This window comes from Diadema antillarum, unplaced genomic scaffold (genome assembly GCF_040938485.1).
Source record: "Diadema antillarum isolate AM-2024a unplaced genomic scaffold, OU_Dant_1.0 scf00000145, whole genome shotgun sequence".
NCBI classification, from domain to species: Eukaryota; Metazoa; Echinodermata; class Echinoidea; order Diadematoida; family Diadematidae; genus Diadema; species Diadema antillarum.
The window spans coordinates 1,448,652-1,465,621 of NW_027271034.1; the positions used below are offsets into that span (position 1 = coordinate 1,448,652).

A 16,970-nucleotide genomic window follows, 5' to 3' on the forward strand; every position below is an offset into this window, starting at 1 on the left:
GAAAAAGCGCTAAAAATCGAGAAATACGCCGTTTTCTTGCGGGATATTTTGATTATAGCAAGCCGAGAGTGTGATGATATCAAAGGTCGTATGAGTGTACGATCTTTGATGGTACGATTGTATCCACAAAAGCGCAAAAGAAAAACAAAATTTACGTACCCCCTAGGCAATTACCCCTATGATTAGTGTCTACGGGAATTATTCAATGCAAGGGTTGAATGCAAATGTCTACTGCACCAGTATTCGGCCACCAACGAGCGCCGCAACGTCCCCGATGCAATTTTGCACCAACAGTGTAGAGCGCGATGCATTTTCAGCGGCCTTGCACACGCATTGACATTGAGCACGCATATCGTGCAGTGTGACTGCGACCGAGCAAATGCTCCTCCAACGAAAAAACAATCAATGTTAATTTGAAAAATCATCAAAATACGGGCCAGTTTGTGATGACGGAGAACGCACTTTCATAAATCTAGAAGGACATAGTCCCTCAAATAGGCCTAAACGTAAATTTCGGAATTCTTACGAACATTTGAGCAGCGAAGTCGGATCGTTTGGGAGTTTATGTTTTCGTATGGTAGCGGAAAATCGCAAAGTGAGAAACGGGAAATTTTCGGAGTGGTCACTATACCATGGGGTCAAAACTTCAAGGTCACACAGAATTTGCAAGGGTCAACCGATTATCACCAAAATCTAATCCATCTAATGCCATTATCCAAACATCCCCATAACATTTCGTGCAAATCCGTTTACCCGTTCTCTTGTTATCTTGTACACAAACAAAAAAACAAACAAAAAAAACAACAAACAAACAAACAAACATACGGAACCCTTTACATAACCCCCTGCTGATTTTCATCGGCGTGGGTAAAAAGAAAAACAAAATTTACGTACCCCCTGGGCAATTACCCCCCTACGGCAATTATTCAATGCAAGGGTTGAATGCAAATATATACTGCACCAGTATTCGGTCACCAACGAGCGCCGCAACGTCCGCGATGCAATTTTGCGCCAACAGGGTAGAGCGCGATGCAGTTTCACCGGCCTTGAACACGCATTGACAATGAGTGCGCATATCGTGCAGTGTGACTGGGACCGAGCAAAATTATTTCATGATTGAGGAATGCTCCTCCAACAAACAAACAAAAAAAGAATCAATGTTAATTTGAAAAATCACCAAATACGGGACAGTTTGTGACGACGGAGAGCGAACCCCGAACTTTCATAAATCAAGAAGGACATAGTTCCTCAAATAAACGTAAATTTCGAAATTCTTACGAATGGTGTTGAGCAGCGAAGTTGGATCGTCTTACGAACAGAGTTGCATGCAGCGAAGTCGGATCGTTTGGGAGATACGCTTTTGTATATGGCGCGCCGATCGACCAACAACACTGTTTATCGGCGATAAACACTTTATCGAGCGATAAACTCTGTTTATCAAGATGAAGCTCTGTTTATCACACCTTTATCAACTGATAAACTGAATTTTTCTCGATAAACACCGTTTATCGGCGGTCGATAAACAGTGTTTATCACAAAAAACTCTGTTTATCGGTCGATCGATAAACATAGTTTTTCCTCGATAAACACTGTTTATCACTTGGTCGATAAACATAGTTTTTCTCGATAAACACTGTTTATCACTTGATAAACAGTGTTTTTCGTTTGATAAACACTGTTTATCGCCGATAAACAGTGTTTTTTCAGTGTTTATCGCCGATAAACAGTGTTTTTCGGCGATGAACAGTTAATCGGCATTATTGATCAAATGGCGCGCCATATTTGTATGGTAGCGGAAAATCGCAAAGAAACGGAAAATGTTCGGAGTGGTCACTATACCATGGGGTCAAAACTTCAAGGTCACACAGAATTTGCAAGGGTCAACCGATTATCACCAAAATCTAATCGATTCTTTCCTGTCATTATCCAAACATTCCCTGAACATTTCGTGCAAATCCGTTTACCCGTTCTCTTGTTAACAAACAAACAAACAAACAAACATACAAACAAACAAACAAACAAACAAACAAAAAAACAAACAAACAAACAAACAAACATACGGAACCCTTTACATAACCCCCTGCCGATTACATCGGCGTGGGTAAAAATTGACATATCTGGGATACAGAGTCATTAATATCTTCAGCATAGTTACTTGTGAAACAGAATGAAGCCTATACGATAAGGAACACAGAGGATCAGCTAAAGATAGATGAAATTGTCAGCCTTATGCCAAAAGGGCCTCAATGAACTTCCCCTGTTATGCCAAAAGGGCACTAATAGTATACATAGTCCATAGCATCAAGGGCCTTTTGGCATAACAGTGGAAGTGGTTGAAGGCCCTTTTGGCATAAACCCGACGATAAGAAAATAGGAAAAACGACTAAGTCCATTACCTCATACTTCACAAGCTTTCAACTACCTCCTATTTACAGAAAATGCAAAGTAGAATGAATACAAATCAATTACCACACATCTGTCTTGTTTATTCCCACAGAACTATTTTTTGTTAAAAGAACACAAAAAAAAAGCTTTAAGGCCAGAAACGAACAATAGTTTGATGCCATTGTTGTTATTATACAAAGTATCAAAATCCTGTCCAGTGCAAATGTGTCTGATAAATTCTTTGGAATACAAGGTATAATGTACTACTGGAGTATCAGGCAGCCTTACCCTTGCCATTTTGTCTGCCAATACCGCCCAATTTCATAACTGGATATGACCTTTAGGAAGTTAGCAAGGTCCCTGAAAATGGCATTGGCAATTTGCTGCTTTGGTGTACAACAGCTGTCATCAAGTGTGTAAATTAGGGCTTTTCATTTGGCTCTCCCTCTCTCTTAATAGTATTGGCACAGTAAACATAAGACTTGTTGTGTTCTTCCAACATGTTTAAATTATACCCTAACTGCCTTGATAACACCCATTTTTGTGTGTCTCATGGGTATCTATTCTGTTCAATGTTATGGTAACCGAGAAATTTCTAGTCTACCATGGATACAGGATAACGAATAAGAAGAATCAAAATATCTCCTTTGCAAAAATATAGCGACTAGTGAAAAATAAATTCTATATGATATTTTAGATCACTTTATTTATTCATTTTTATTTTTATTTTTTTGCATAGCAGAGTCAGATGGAAGAAAGGTGAATATGAAAGAAGAGTGACCACGCTATAAAAGTTTGCAGCATGTGGCATATATCATACATGTTCATGTAGCCTGGTTCTTGCTAATCGACTAGTATACATGTATAGTGTATTTGCTTGCTAATTACAGAAAAGTATTTCCTTGTTACTGTTTCCCTTAATCACTTTTAATATGAAATATCTTCAATGGGTCCATTGGATACCATGGCAAAAATAATGTGTGAAGAAACATACGTTATACTGAAGCTAAATTTTGGGGTTTATAGGCTACACACCATTCGTTTTTCATATGAAGAAACAAACATTCTTTTTTTTTTTCAATATTTGTAAGTCAACATGCTTCACTCGTTCTTCTCTTCAAGTGAATAGAAGATAATCCTCAGATGACCACGTCTTTCCACCTTCTCCATACTCTTTCTTGAGCACTGCATAAATTGGACGGTGAAGATAATACCACCTGTAACAATGGCGCTATAAGCAGAGTAGGATTATAAATAGATACAGTGCTCTAGTATGCAGTGGATGGTACCGAAACATTCTTTTTTTTTTCTGCGTGCGTATCAAAGCGTGAAGGAATTACAGCTCTTCCGCTTAAGGGCTTTGTTTCTCCTATTGATCATCAAGGGCGAGATATTGATTGAGGGCTTTGCTTCTTGTATTCTGGTGGCTTTCTGCTTCATCCAGAAGCTGCCATAGACAAGAACTGTGAAGAAAGGAAAGGGGTGGAAGGGGGAAAGGCTGGGTTTCCTTTCAAACGGTTTTCAGCGGAAGCCCCGTCTGTACAGATCAAGGAAGGGAGTTTGCATACCACATGTACAGGTATGCTTGCCTGGCACAGGATATAATTGTTACAGAATTTACGTAATCACATGGTCGTGAGGTTTTTCAATAAATTAACAGCCATGCATTACTGAACTCACGCCATATCACAATCTTAGTAATGGTTAGACACTTTTTAGTGTATCTTTGAGATAAAGATGAAATGCCATAATCCTTTTTCCATATTTGATATGTTTGATAAATGTTATGGACCACTGAAAGGCACAGTGATAGCATTAATATTCAGTTTGCTACGACAGAAATTGTACCATCTATTACTCAACTACATAACAGTTGGAATTGGCTGAACACTAGATTTTCAATTCCTACACAGTCAGCAAATGTCTGTAAACTCAATCAGTTGTTGTGAAATACATTTTAGATGTCTGAAATAATTTCCAGATTTCACCTCTGCCCTTCCAGAGGTTCTGAATGACACTTTGCCAGTGTTAAAGGTCATGACAGGCAGTCACTTCTACAGTAGGGCAGTAGAAGTTCTTGCCACATGGAAGCAACTTGTGCAACTTCTGAATTCAACATAGTCAAGACAATAAAATGTCAGGGTGTGAACAACTGGTTTCAGAGGGTGTCTCTTTTTTCAACACCATTTCTCATTTTGTCCATCAAAAATAATGCTACACATAACCTGTGATGATTGAAGCAACAAGCATACATATGTACAGTCAGAGCAAATCACGCCCATCGCTATTCATCTTCCTTTTCACTGGTCTACTGTGAGCTGCAGAAGAGATGCCAAGTTCTCTTGAAATGTGCAAATTCACTGATTGTTGGGGATAAAACATCCAGAATATGGTTGCACTGTAAGAAAGCTGTTGCTTTAATAATATCTCAGCATGGAAAAACAGCTACAGTTTTAACAAGGGTACCATGTCTGTAACTTCCTATAGTTCTTGTATAGTATTGTTATTCGAACAGAGTTGCCGTCAAACTTCTTTGTGCATGTGATGAGACTGCTCTCTTTCTCATCAGACAATTATACTAAATTGAAAGCAGCATCTTTTTGCTGTCAAAGCAAAGGATTAGACACAGTGGGAAAAAAAAAAGAAAAAGAAAAGGAGAAAGAAAACAGCAGGCATTTAAAAGCTGATTCTGGACAGTTGTTGGTGCTTCTTTTGTGAATCGATCAAGCATAGGACTTACGACCCCGCTGACCAAAAAGGTAACAAAGGTCCTTGATTTTTTACAATAACTACATGCTGATGGCTTGTAGTGAATGATGTGTATGTACACCCTGGGCTTCTGACCATCACAGTCTAACACACTTTACTTTAAGATTTAAAAAAGACAAGTGTACTACATCAAACACCCAGCCATATCAAAGTGTAAACATAAAAATATGTAATGAACATAATTTATATCTTCCTGGGTGACATATAATCCCCTTTATAATATCAGTATTAAAAGCCTATGAATAAAACTATGAGCCTGGAAGGGAAAGAGATCTGACAGAGGATTAAGTACAAAGATCAAATAATGATGATGTATGGAACTGAGCTTAAAGGGTGCAAAAATTAAAATAAAACTGGAAACAATGCAAAACTGAGCTTAAAGGATGCAAAAATTGTAATTTTTGCATCCTTTAAGCTCAGTTCTAAACATCATCATTCTCTGATCTCTGCACTTAATCCTCTCTCAGATAGGTCTTTTCCTTCCAGGCTCTTAGTTTTATTCATAGGCTCCATTAATATAAAAATTTCTGCTTCCCAGTAAGTGCATATTTTTCAGCTTTTTGCAAATGTCTATGGATATCCTTACTTCATGAAAAACCCAACATACTCCTTCAATGGGAAAGACCTCTCATTATAAACACTGTGATTTCAAAGGCAGTAGTATGGCAGCTCTAATTCTGGTAGGGCATATTTTGACGTGTCTGTGTGAGTGAATTTAAACTGATGATCAGTGTAGTTTTGAGCCACAGAAAGCAAAACCAACAACTTTGCTAGAGTTCTGCCTCACAAATACATTCACTGCACCATAAAATCTATCATATACATCCCTGGATCACTGATGAAACCACTGTCTATAAGAACCTTGTGGATCTCTCACAGAGTCTACAATAAAAATATTGTACTTGTAGGAAAAGACTCAAAGATGATTCTTGTAGGTACTGCAGCCAAGGTGATGATATTTTGTACAGTGCAACTCGAGCTCACCTGCAGAGAAATTTGGTCAAGACAATAGAAGGGGAACGGGGAAAGAGAGCTGTTTGGGTTCTTAGGTAGCTGTATGCCACTATCCGGTTCTTGTTAGCTTCTTTCAATACATCATGTTCAGCAAATGCACTGTGGTATGTGCTCCATATGTGTCCATACCAGCTTCAAACTGATAAACCTTCACAAGCCCTAGTGGTTGCATTCCTCAGATGTATATATTTCCACTGCTCTAGTGATGTGTCAAGCTCTATCACGACATATCATAAATAATAATCAAGAGGCAGCCGAGTATCATATTTCCAACTGATGTCATTTTCAATATCTTGGAGTGGGTGAGTCCCCTTGGGGTGATGGAGTTGAATCACAGAACTAGCCTCTGGGTTGTTGGTTTTTGTGTTTTCCCCTAAGACATTGCTGGAATGCAACATGCATCAAATACATCTTCTTGACACATATTTTTTCTTCCATCCCTGCATTAACACATTTATTTCTTCATCGGAGCTTCATTCTGCATGAACCTTTTTAATGTACATAGGCAATGATGCCAAAACATCAAGATCTCCTGGAAGCCAAGCAGATGCTTTCACAGGATATATGTGTATATCTATTCTCATTGAATTATCATGCAGTTTTTTGGTAGTCTGTAAGCCTCAGCCTCACCACTACTTGCGTATAAACTTGCCAACATTCTTTTCATAGATAAAAATCAATACTGGGGACCATTCTTAACTTTTTTTCCTATCTTAAATGTTTGATACATTCACATGGTAGATATTCTTGATTTCATGGGCTTATGACAATGGAAAAAAAAAAAGATTCATTCAAATCTTTGCAAGACAACTGAAGATAGCAGTGTGAGGACTACTTCTATTTTTTTTTTAAAGTATGATATACTATGATAACAACAATAGTCATGATGGTTAGATATATAAACAACCTCGTTCTGAGAAAACCTGGAAGAAGAAATTAGTGTTGGCAACTTGATCATGAGATATTCCTGGGAGGAATGTGATTTTCCTGTGCTGTTATTTCGACTGTGAACGAGAAATCATTAGAGCCTAATTATCATCATCACAGCCAATGTCAGCATCATCATCATACGCACCATACAACTACTCAGTATTGTAACTGTCATCACTGTTGATTACATACAAGTCATCATAATTACCATCCAGTATCACTTTCATAACATCATTAATCCAATCATGGATTTACCACAATTACCTCATAAAAGTCATCACCAATATCAATCCTGTCATCATCATTATCACTCATAATCATAGTCATCATCATCATCCAATCATCTCAACCTGCTAACAATCAACATTCTATTATGAGGTCATATCATTTTTTGCCCCTAACTGCGTAGACATTCAGATGTTGGCGTGTCACATACCTACAAGTAAATATCTTCTTCTTCTTTTTTTCTAAAAGTAATCTTATTGCAGGGGCCTCAGTTTGTATGAAAGACACATTAAGGAATGCTTCATCAGATTCAAATTTCTATCCACAGAAGTTACCAAAACTGCTGAACCTGATGGGATGCTTTTCTTAGCATTTTCTGCAAATCTGTCTGTCAAGATCTCTCTTGATAATAAGATTAAACTATAATCACTATCAAAATATGAAATCAATATCAAAATATACATCATGAATCATACAAAGTTAATACAGTATTCATCGCATAATCGGGACAGGTTGGGAGTAGCAAACTAACTGTTCATAGCCCTCATGATTTCAATCACGTAACTTTTGCCCAGTCACAACTGAGGAAGATTGTGACGTACACACAGATCACAGTGTACAGCTGTATTGAAAGTTGAAACCAAAGACAGTAGATAACAAGATACGAAGGCGCGCGATAACAATGGACTTTGCCCTCAGAGTGTATGACTGAGATTAAACAACGCACACAGCCTGGGCTGTATGAGCGAGGCATGTTTTTTATTGGATTTGAGTCGAGTAGGAATTGCAAGCGAGCACATGGCTTTGCTTATGTAGGGGAGAAGAATGTTCGCGAAGGCATGTGCTTTGCAATGGCATGGATACTTATACACGGCGCTTTCGTGGCTATGCATGTACATGTACTGGATGGACGGAGGTCAAAACACACCAATCCGAAGCTTGCTTTGTAAGTTTGTTGTAAACGACAACTGATACGGAATCTTTGAAATATTGTTGTGGTATTTTGGTAGATTTTTTGTGTAAAATATTAACAAAATCAAAGATCGCTTGAAGAAAAATTGTCCCGTTTATCAGAGGTCCCCGCCCGATTATCCAGTGAAAATAACGTGCGGTGGAAATGTTTCTGGGAAGCGTATATCATTTAAGCGAGGATCCCGATTATCAGATGCCCGATTATGCGATGAATACTGTATCTTTAGAGCATCACTTACACTTTTAGTTGTACAACAAAAGCATCAATTAGAAAATTGCAAATTAATGTCAGATGATCAAATGCTAATGGATTCTTGGTACTTACGTCTTCGTATCTGTCGAACATGGCCCCATTTTTAAGGGGCTTAGGGACGCAGACCTGCCACTGGAAAACATACTGCTTAGCCATGGTGGGCTAGCTGGTGTGTCTCATAAGCAGAGTCATACATCAGATCAATTCGCAGACATCAAGACAGCCAAAAACGTTGACGCCGAAGAACAAACCATGCACACTTGTCTGTAGAGCGCTCTTGGCAACAAGCGACAAAATTAACACCGCAATGTCCCAGGCAACTGTTTCACTTGCACAAAATTATCCAGCTGGTGATAGCAGTCCTTTATGGGAGCTTTAAAGGTGAAAATCCACTGTATATATCCAGGCTATGTGACAGCTCTTGCTATTGGAGTACATGTGTGTAAAGCTCTCCCTACAAAGCAGTCAAATAGGATGTGTTTTGGCCAGCGTTGCCAAAATGATAGGAGATGCTCAAGCCAATTTCACACAAACACACACTTGTACACACGGACTAGGGAGAGACACAGCACAGAGAGAAGAGACTGGGAGAGACAGACAGAGAACAGGAGAGTGAGTGGATAGAGCGCAAGATGTGATCAATTTGAGTTGCAGTCCACGCACAAGCTGCCCGCTATCTCCTCCTTGCTTGCAATGTAGTGATGCTGTGTGTCTCACAATCCAAATGCCAAGTGTTGCCGTCCACTGCACAGCCGCTACCGCCACACAGTCCTCCAAATGCAGGCTATTTTTTCTCCGCTCCGCTCACATAATTCATCAGCAGAGCTCATTTGCTATCGTAGTTGCTGTTGCCGCTCTGCTGTCCGTGTCCTCTCAGGGAACAGCGTGTGTGTGTGTGTGTGTGTGAGGGAGAGAGAAAAAGAGTGTGTGTTCTGTGTGTGGCACCGACTGCATGTATTTTGAGTGAGTGTGTGTATGCAGTGAAGGAATCCATCCAATGAGTTCATGGATGCTTGGTAGCTGCATTCCCTGAAAATGTCTATATGTGGCGTATTTTCTCATCAGAGGTAGCTAGCTCTCTCTGCATAGCAGCTTGGGTAGTGCTCTTCATTTCAATCAGTCTCCATGGCCTGTAGCAAACTGCTGCTCCAGCAGTTAGCATTCCGGGTGCATATAGGGAGGGGGAAAAAGAAATATACAAAATAATCAAGAGTCTCTTAAAATGAAATTGATTTGGGGGTTAACTGGCAACAGTGGCTGAGAAAAATCTATCATGTAATTAAATTGGGACTCTGGTTCAGCCAGTAGGGATGGGTTTGTTGATGTTTTTTTCTTTCCTGTGAAGGGTAGTACAAACTGCTCTATCGTAGGTTATTTCAGACAAAATATGACATACACAGCTAGGAAGGTAGTTTCCTTTACACAGGAATAACATTTACACTGTATGCATAGGCTTTATGGGCTTAATTTAAACATATTACCTTAAATACCACTTCCAACTTTTTCTTTTTCTATTCAAAAAAGGCATTACCTCCTCCTGCCCGACAAACATTTTCCAAAACAATTAATTCTTCTATCTGCATTACTTTAAACCTGTCATCTGCAGCAAAGTCTGAATATGAATGTATACCGGTACTCAAACACTGCAAAATTGAGATATCAAACAACTGAATGAATCAAACACATACATTGATTTTACCATCAATCAGATCCAATGGTATACTGGACCCCTATCATAAGAAAACTTGTTTGAACATTGATTTTTTTTTAATGAAAATTAAAGATTAAAAAAACAAAAATTTGAAGAGAACATAAAAAGGTATGGTAATTTTATAAGTGTTTAAACACTTTACACTGTGTTAATTCATTCGAAACAAAAATGGACAAAATCTTATCAAAAAAAATTAATGCTAGGTCTATCATATCCATGTAATGAACTTGCATTTACAGTGACATGCAGTCCTCAAGCAGGCCTTAATACAACACAACTTACGTCTACAGAATGACATCAGGAAAAGCCATATCATTGGGATTTCAGTTAGTAACAAGGATGCAATCTCCATTATTACTATTTTCCTGCAAGTTATGGTGTCTTCAAGGGGGAAAAAAAATTCTACAGACTCCTGGAGACTCCATGCCAGCGTATCTCCACAAATGTGCTAATTTTCTTGCATATTTTCACTATGATAAGATGCAAAAAACTGGCTGGTATTTTTTGTTAATATTGCTAAATGATATTACAAGAGTTTCAGAATAAAACAAAAAGTCAGAGTTTTTGTGGTTTCATTGTCATTCAAATAACTGTCACAAATATTCCACCATGTTATTCATTCAGTGGTAAACAACATTTTACATCCATTACTTCAAAAATAGGTTTCATGGAGAATTTATGTCTAAGGCCAAGGACTTCATCATGCTTTACAATGACCACTCACAAATGATTGAGAAAACATGAAATATATATAACAACATGCTGGCCATCTACCCCAAGAAGTAGTAAACCTACTACTGTATACGGCATATATTTCGCGAGTCTAAATTTTTGCGAATCGGGAATTCCCAACGATATCGCGATCATGGAGTCCTGTACTGAAAGGAGAAATGTTAACGCGTACGTCACGTTACATTCACATCGGGATCAGTGTCAATATTTTCGCGTGTCTTTAATTTCGCGAATAGCACCTGACTCGCGAAATTCACGAAAATAAAAACCTCGCAAAATATTCGGCGTATACAGTATCATACACTACAAAATTATGTACATTGTAGAATACAGCCAAATAACAAAAAGACTTGCTGCTATGAAAGTTTGGGTATACCACATGTATAAAACATTACATGTCATGCACATATATGTACCTATCATGGTTTGTTACTCAACAATTAACAAGGAAACACCTGCTTCATGTGTAGTGGTGGATATTACTTCTGACTGTTAGTTGATACAACTGATGCACATCCAAAATTGGATGCCTAAGATGAGACTACTATGTCATCAATAAGGAAAATAGTAAGAATTATTAAAATCCAAACAAGTTACCTTTTAAACAGTCTGTTTGAAGGTACCAAGAGTGAGTAATTATGCTAATTCCCAAACAAAATGATATGTGTATTATTTGTTTTGTAAAATGATAAAGCAGACGGTGAGACCCTTGTCGTTGAAAGAGTTTTAAATGTAGCCATTTATAATTCAGCTGCAACCATTTTCCCAAGAAATTGAAACAACAAAATCTCGCCGTCACATTGCAACATGAAAGTGTTAATACATTGGCGTAAATACCTTTTTATGATTAAACATCTATAAGCAAAATTGTGTGGTACGCAAAATACCAGTAAATGCATGGTCAAGTGCATGCTTTCAAGTAACCATTCGATTAGGATCTGCGTGATCATTTTATAATCTGAAATAGGTCATCATTTGATTGATGAGGGTGGTCCATGAGACATTTTAGTACGTTGCAGTGACTGTATGCCAAGATTTTTGTCACCATCATAAAACATGTGAGACATTCTACAATGTGTATATGCCATGTCCATAACTACAGACATGCTGAAAATAAGAAAAGTGTAATTTATGTGTGGAATGTGTCTGCAAACTTAAAGGCATACATTTGCAGATGAAATAAAACCCAGCATTAGTGCTTCAAAATAGTTCTAAAAGGTGAGTTAGCAATAGCAACATTCAATGTAAAATTTGAATTAGTATAATCAATGTTAAATATCGTTAAATATACAAAATGTGAACAATGGTTATGATAAAAATGTTTCCAGACTAAACCATCTACAGTTAAAGTTTATTGATAAAAATAAACTCCTTATATTTTAGGTTTCATTGCAAAACTTTCATATGCTGGATGTTTTGTGATACAGCTGACCTACACACATCCATCAAAAATGATAACTCGAACATTTTTTAAATCACTGCTTCCTTTAATTTTGGACAAGTAAAAGAGAGGAAAAAAAAAGGAAAAGACTGGATATCTAATGGTCCGACAGGGACAGGTCAGACCAGTAGAAAAAATGGGTTTGTGTGCACCCTTGCTCTGTGCACTGGCTTGTACGTGTAGACAGAAAGATTCAAAACAAAAGTAACATCCTACCATATAAATATTTCACATTAATTAAAGCCCACTGTAAGGAGATATCACATTTTTTCTCAATAAACCGTAACTGTAGACAATTTATTCTAGAAACAATTTAATTGATTATTCACATTTTATATATTTAGCGATGTTTAACATTGATTATACTGATAAACACTTTTACATTGGTTGTTTCTATCCTAACTCACATTTTTTAACTATTCTGAAGCGCAAAAGCTGGGTTTTTTGTTTCATCTGCAAATGGTATTAATTTACTGGTCCTGTTCTCTTTTTTTCGACTGGTCCTGACTACAAATTGTATGTTATTATCATTTTTTTAAAGTAAATATTATCATTCATTTTCTTTTACCAGACATGTTGGACCAGTAAATTTGGCAATTCCTGAAAAGTTACAGGCCCAATAATGATGTTTATTGGCCTGGGACCGTCTTCATTGTCGGCAATTCGTGACAGTTTCATGTCATGTTAAAGGCCATCTGCTCCAATTTGTGAAAGTTTCTGGTATCACAACATTATCAACATCCCCCCCCCCCCCCCATGCTGTAATCTAAGGTTACAGACCACCCTCATAAAATGACATTTATTTGAAGTGAGCCCTCTATTGCCCAATACAGCATGGCAGCCTCATGTCAGGCATCAAGCCAGCCATGAAATATTAAGGATTTGACAGAAAACCAAAGATTCATTTGATAACCAAGCCTCAAAAGATTTTCTCCCACGTTAACAATAGTCCAAACATCAAAGTCACTGGCCAAATAATAGCAGCGCACCCACGTTATAACGAACATGGTTGTAACGAAATTCCAGGTGGGTAACAGCGAAGGAAGAATTCAAGCCCCAACATTATCAGCTCTATATTTTTCATTGTTCATTTGTTCTTTTTTTCTATTTCTGAATTTATTAAAACATATATATAATGTATGTAAACATACTAAAGATTACAGTAGAAAATCATGGGGCATACATGTACATGTACAACCATACATTTTGTGATTTCAAACATACACACCTACCACTCACAAAACATATTAACAAAAGTACACTTGTAAATTTGTCTAAAGTAACTGTTATTCTCATACAGGGGATTATTTTATAGAGAGCATCGACCATTTTTCAAGATGGGTTCCCAATTTCCCCCTCTTTTGGGCTATCCAGTCCTCTGTCTTTTGCTTACACTTTACCAAGGCCAGACAATTTTTAAAAGCTAAATTTACTTCTTGGAATTTACACCTGTAAATATACAATTTCACACAAAGAAATAGAAAGTTTATAATATTCATCTGGCCTCTGATTTTTATTTATTCCAAATATCATATTGAAAACTGAAAATGTATTTGTTTTCTTAGTCTTTCCATTAATAAAATTAAATAAATTTTGCTTTTCCATTAATGAAATTAAATAAATTTTGCTATCTACGGAGTAATAACGAAACTTTGATATGATGAAATGATATAAATATCTGAGTATCCACTATCTATTGTCTGTTCATTCACTGAGAAAGAAATTTGATTTTCACTTGTGACATATAAACAGTGAAAAATATATTATTTAAATACATTTAAAAACTTCATACATACAGACATACACGTGTACATGTAATAAGAATGTACAATTACAACTATCATCATTACTATTATCTGGTATTACAGCATTATTTCACACATTTCTTAATGCATTTGTCTCCACTTTAGAGCAAAAATTAGCAGTTTTTACAGTCATAGGGAAACAATGTTCAGGGGCGGACCCAGGAATTCTGTATAAGAGGATGTGCCTTTACAGAATTAAAGGGGGGCGCATGCACCCCCCCCCCCCATTTTTTCTTTTTATTTCTTCTGTTTTACAACAAAAAATAAAGTGGGGCTGCACCCATAAACCTATGGTTTTGCAGCCCCTTTCTTACACCTTTGGTATACTTGTAGCTCTAAAACTAGTGTTTAGGCCATTTTTACTTTATAATACATGTACATTACAAATTGGTTCAGGAAGCGCTGAAATGAGTCACAAGTGTGCTCAAGATTATTTTCTTACTAACATGCAAAGGATGTGAAAGTGTGCAAAGAAAAAGTATAACAGCATGGCATGTAGATGGCACATTACAGAAAAAGCAGAACTGCACACTCACTGATGTCAGTACATTTGATATAGCAGTGTGCATTCAAATCAGTTCCATGCGCACCTTCAATCACTTATTTCTGTAAACAACTTCTAAGTTCGGGTAGGAGTGTTTGGAACGAACATCTTTGGACATCTACTTTTGATGGTCTTTGAACGAGTTCTGTAGTTGACTGGTATTCGCTCATAAAGATACATAAAAAGTGTCACTTCATTAAATACTCTACAGATTCATTTTTATGAAACAAATAATGCACAGACCCAAGTTCGTGATGCTTGTGGAAATGCAGCTCACTCTCAGGTATTCACAATGTCCTTCAACATGCACTTGTCTGCACCACGTGCATGTCTGACCATTATAAACACCAATGAAGTGCTGCATCTCCACTAGTAATGCACTATGAACTGTGCATTATATACGATATATATTTCTTGAAGTTTTGATCCAATTTTGCACCATCTCTTCCATGTAAGTATGTGAAGGATTTTTAAAGAACAAAGCACCTGAATTTAAAACAATGGTAATAGTTTCCTAGATGTCACTTGCTCTGTAATCATCTGTGCTACAATCTCTTTTATCATCACATCACAAAGACACATCTGATCCCCTCAGACAAGTCATTTTACCTATAGATGGATACCTATGGAAGATTCTGAACGCAGGCTGAGCCTCTGTATTCAGATCCAGGTTCAGTCCTTAAGATGAGCTGGGTAGTGACCAGGTGGCGTGGCGTCAAACTTAAATTTTATGGGTTCATTTTCCCAGAGTTTATCCAAACCAATTTCAAAGCTGAAGACACTGGGTGCATCTATTAAATTTCTAGGTAAACTATTCCATGGTTTCCTGATGCGCATGTAAAATGAATTTCTTCTTGTAGTGGTTTGTGATCGAAAAATATACAATTTTTTACTATGTCCTCTTGTGCATTTTTTTATTAAACCCAAGTCAGGCACTACTTCCTGATCATATTTATGAAATAATTTAAAGGCTTCAATCATGTCACCTCTTGCCCTGCATTATGCTAAAGTTGAAAGTCCGAGGTGCCTCAATCTTTGTTCATAAGATAAAGATCTTATTTCAGAAACTAATTTTGTGGCCCTCCGCTGGACATTTTCTAAAATTTCTATGTTTTTTCAAATAAGGATTCCATACCGCATGGGCGTATTCTAAATGAGGTCTTACCAAAGCTTTATATAACAATAAAACATTTTCTTTATTTAAATAAACAAATGTGCGTCTTATTAAATTCATAATTTTATTAGCTTTGGTGAAATCAACTGAATTCTGTCAATCGTTTAATACATTACCATAAGTGCTAGCTTTCTCTAGTCAGGTGTAAAGAAAAAAAAAAACAGAATGAGGTCATATTGTTAGTTAAAAGGTTGTAATTCAATGTGTGAATGTTGCCAATATAACAGGTGCTACATGCACTTACATATTTCGATGTTAAATTTTCCATCAAAACATGATTTCTGGATTAGGTTAAGAGCTAGGCTTCTTTTAGGGTTTTATGAGGGTATTGTTTCTTCCTTCTGTTTTTTAATACAGGGCTATATAGGTTTAGGGTTAGGTTTATTTTTAGGAAGTTTTGTTAGAGTTACCGAGTACAGCAGGTAGAAACACAACATACAGAACTGATTTAGGGCCTACTGGCATGTCGTGTCAATGTCAATGCCATGGCAACAATGTAGATCAAAGCTGATATCAGTACTTCTAGGCAGTAATCAGTAACTTGATTGGTTCAAATTTTGGTGAGTGATCTGTGAATCTAGCAGTATGTTACTCTACATTGCAGCAAAATTTGACTAGAATTGGTCCAGTGAAAAGTTAATGGGAACATGACTTGGATTTACATGAATGGAAAGTGTGGTACCAAGTAGCGCCCAATTTATGTACCTTTACACTTTAAATACCATTGGCCATATATGCAGACCCAAGTGGCTGATGACATGTCACAGAACTTTTCTCGACAATGACTAATGATGGTCAGATCCAGACCTGGAAAAAGAAAGAGCGACGATGTGTTTATCTGTTACCAGACAGTTAAACGCCTTTCGTCCCTTTCCACTTGAGGTTTATGCAAGACGTCCACATAAACATAACTCATCTACACTGTGCGGTGACTCCTTCATGCACAGGTCACACACACTTCATCACTCGATGTATTGCAGCGGCCGAACGTACAGCGACCAACGTCGGACAACAA

The 16,970-nt window shown here is 37.3% G+C and overlaps 1 protein-coding gene across 4 annotated transcripts in view; it reads right to left on the reverse strand.

Annotated features, from left to right (window-relative positions):
- Positions 1-16,970, reverse strand: part of LOC139721562 (1-phosphatidylinositol 4,5-bisphosphate phosphodiesterase beta-4-like) — a 193,997-nt gene that overhangs the window by 176,725 nt on the left and 302 nt on the right. For 3 of the 4 annotated variants that reach the window (XM_071632882.1, XM_071632881.1, XM_071632878.1), the window contains exon 2: positions 8,621-9,691. In XM_071632882.1, the coding sequence (XP_071488983.1) occupies positions 8,621-8,704 (84 nt within the window). In that variant the 5' untranslated portion in view covers positions 8,705-9,691. The remainder of the gene's footprint in view (positions 1-8,620; positions 9,692-16,970) is intronic. The other variant, XM_071632879.1, reaches the window with a different exon arrangement.